This window comes from Lagopus leucura, unplaced genomic scaffold (genome assembly GCF_019238085.1).
Source record: "Lagopus leucura isolate 7727_CA_CO unplaced genomic scaffold, USGS_WTPT01 34492-0_obj-0_obj, whole genome shotgun sequence".
Lineage (NCBI taxonomy): Eukaryota > Metazoa > Chordata > Aves > Galliformes > Phasianidae > Lagopus > Lagopus leucura.
This window is the reverse complement of record NW_024967923.1, coordinates 1-3372: the sequence shown is the minus strand read 5'-3', so window position 1 is coordinate 3372 and position 3372 is coordinate 1. Positions and strand designations below refer to the sequence as shown.

Here is a 3372-nt window from a genome sequence, read left to right as displayed (position 1 = left end):
TTCCATAAGGTCAAAGTTAACAATAAATAGAGCTGAAGCATGGAAGTCTGACAGTGACCAGGTGCTTCGGGGGAGAAATGTTGTCATGTATTCTGTAAGTTTTATACCTACTATCTGGTTGTGACTCGACAAAGCTCTAAAAGCAATATTCAGATCAGCTCCTGAGAAGTGAGTTAAATTCCTGGTAACAGCCTGTCATGGTCTTTGCTTTCCCTTTTTGGAAAAACAATGCTATTTCTGCTAATGAATGGCATGTGATCCTAACAGGGGCGTGAAGGAGACAACCACAAGATGCAATGCGAGGAGATTAAAAGAAAATAAAACAGTATGATTTTAATTTAGAGGAAAACAAACAAAAGATATGATTGGATATGTAAAATGAAGAACATGGAAAATATAAGGCACTTGTCCTGTAATACAAAAATAAGGAAACAACAACCGAAATTAAAGCAGTAGATGTAGAATGGTCATCTTAAATACAAAACATAACTGGGAGTTGCAGTGTGGAGCTACAACTCCAAGCTTAGTGAGATGCTTTAAAAACAGCTACAGACATTTCGGCGTGGTGCTGAGCACAACAGAGATGCACAAAGCAGAACAGCCCTGCTTCACCAGGGCAGTCCGTTGCAGGCTATATACAGATCTCTCATTTGCCTGTAGCAGTGTCTTTGTATGGGCAGATGGCTCCATTTGCCCACGGCAGCCACTCCACGTCTCGTTTTTCCTAAAGAATGAGTCCTCACCATCCTCAGACTCACAATACCTAATTACATTGAATACTGATCCAGAAATCCCTTTGCTTCTAAAAACTCCCTGAAGGATACAGAAGTGTCGTTTTGCTGTTGGCAGTTAAGATTTCAGGCCTGGATTGGCACTTTTTCCCTTCCCTTCATGCATCCCAGACACAAACAGGGGTTTTCCAGCCCTGCTGCCCCAGGCTGTGGCGACAGGAGGCGTTTCTGTAAGTGAAAGGCAGCTCTCAGTTGTCAGAGCTCATCCCAGCGCCTCAGCCCAGCTCTGCAGCCTGCCCACATCCCTCCCAGGGCCTTCCTAAGCTCAGGCAGGTCGGTGCCTCCTCCCAGGTTGGGATCAGCACAGACCGAGGCTGCGCTCCATCCCGTGGTCCGTGAATAAATTTTACATGAAAATGCTTTTCCAGTTAAACATTTTTATATGCTTTTTCTTCACTCTTTGCCTAGCTTTTCTAGTCATAATATATGAAGACTTAATGAAATTTCATGGAAAATTATCTTTATTTCTGAACACTGAAGAGTAATTTACATCGGTGTGCAACTTTTTTGAGTATTCAGACCTTACCTCTTCGAAAGAGGTTCTGAGAAGAGACTCACTGCCTGCTGTAAAACTTATCCTTGCAGTACTTCAGCTTCCGTGTTCAGCCGCTGCTCCACCCAAGGGTGGGTTATTTCTAATGAGCAAAGTATGGGAATGTTGATAGCGAAACTCAGGACGGACTCAATGACATGTCCATGAACACATGCAAATCTGGGCCTGTCCAAGAGAAACCAAGAGGTCTTTGTAGATGACAGGCTGGTGGAGGGCCGCTGGGCAAGACAGGATTCCCACGCCAGAGGAGCTCCATGCGCCGATGTCTGTCTCACAACTACCTAATATTTGGTTTTACTTCCTTCTCCTCTGCTTCATCCTCACTGTCATCAACTTGCTGGATGACCAGATCGGATGAGCCATCCTCCACGATCTCCACATCAGATTTGTTGTCTTCCCCATAGTGCCACCTGGAATCCTTGTCCCCATCTGGAGGAAATTCAAGGGGTGCTTCAGCCTCCAAGTCAATGCGAATGCTGTCGATGCCGGCCTCAGCCAGGCACTCATTGCACAGCCTGTAGCGCCTCGTGCCCTCCTGCACCACCTGCCCCGTCAGCTCAGTCACGTGGCGTTTACACTTCCTGCAGATGAGCTTGCAAGCCTGATGAATCTGGGGAAATTGAGATGAATACATTTATATGGCATCAGAGAGAAAGCGTTTCAAGACGACAGAAAGTGAAGCTAAAGTGACACCAGTGGTAGCATGAACTGACTCTGAGGGGCAGTCAAAACTGATCAGGAAACCTCCGCAGCAGCTCTACGTGCGCCCTTCATCCCTATTACAGAACTCACACGGTGCAGTGCCTGCGTGAGCCAACAAAGAAATTCATCCCCTTTCATAGGAATTATGCTCCAAATGCCCTTAAGCCAAACCAAATTAATTATCTGCTACCTCTTCTGTACGGGAGCCAATATATCGACCAGCCAGGCTGGTGCCCAGTTTAAGCACACAGAACCAGACCTACAGCCCGACGCCGCGCGCAGCCGGCAGTACGCACGGTGCGGAAGTGGCTGCTGAGGTGATCCAGCCTGCTGAACCTCTTCCCGCACGCCTCGCACGGGTACGGCCGCTCTCCTGTGTGGCACCGCAGGTGACGCTTCAGGTCGGCCTTTCTTTTCACCATGTGAGTGCAGAACGGGCACTTGAACCTCATCCTGGGCAGATCATCTGTGGGGAGATAATTTGGTTGTAGATAGGAGTCATAGCACGTCCACGCCTTACAGTCACTGTAGTTACAGAAAGCAACAGAAACAGGATAGAAAATCGCTTCTATTCAACAAACATGCTGCAGGTCTTTTCAGATACAGCCCTTGTGTAAATTACACAGGAGTGCAACGAGGGAAAAGGAGCAGACTGCTAGCCATATTAAAGTGAGCTTAAAAATCCAAAAATGTCGTGACCGTACAGCTGTAAATGCACTGAAAAATATGTACTCTGAACAGCTAAATATCTATTTGCCACTGTCAAAGGGAAGATCTCAGCTTTCCAAGCTACATTTGTGGAAAACAGAGCATCCCTGGTTAATGCCCGCCCTCCAGCAGTGCATCTGCTCACTGACACAGCAGGCAGCACGAAAGAGACCCACTCCTACCTTCAGCCCAGCCGCCCATCACACCTACAATGGAGGGCATGCTGGGGTACTGCTCGTCTGCTTTGGGAGACCTGGATTTGCTGGAAGGTCGGGGCGAGTCGCGCTCCTGCTGCGGCACGGCCAAACTCCTGGGGAGCACATCAGAGCCCTGGCCATACGGATACCCCACGTGAGGAGATTCCACTTCTGGCTCCATCTGGACCTGGTCCTCAGATTGAGAAATGTGGCCCACAGGCTCAGCAGCCCGGTCCTCGAGTTTGCTCGCTTTATAGTGAGGAATGTCAGAAGGCTGCTGCAGTCCCAGGTGCCGGGATTTCTTTGTGGAATCCTGCCTTTGCTCGTGTTTGGACGGCTGCTGCTGCGCGTTCCTTTGAGCTGGATAGTAGCTGAAATTGCTCCAGGCGTTTCCCCTCACACACGTCCCTTGGTCTGGATT

General features: G+C 48.5%; 1 protein-coding gene across 1 annotated transcript; it reads right to left on the bottom strand.

The window, feature by feature from the left end:
* Nucleotides 1–307: 307 nt before the first annotated feature.
* On the bottom strand, nt 308–3369 carry LOC122193362 (zinc finger and BTB domain-containing protein 8A-like; the record flags this gene model as incomplete). Its single annotated transcript, XM_042894130.1, has 3 exons — nt 308–1954; nt 2343–2512; nt 2937–3369. Coding segments are annotated over 3 exons (936 nt in total), but the record flags the coding sequence as incomplete, so codon positions are not given.
* Nucleotides 3370–3372: the final 3 nt, after the last annotated feature.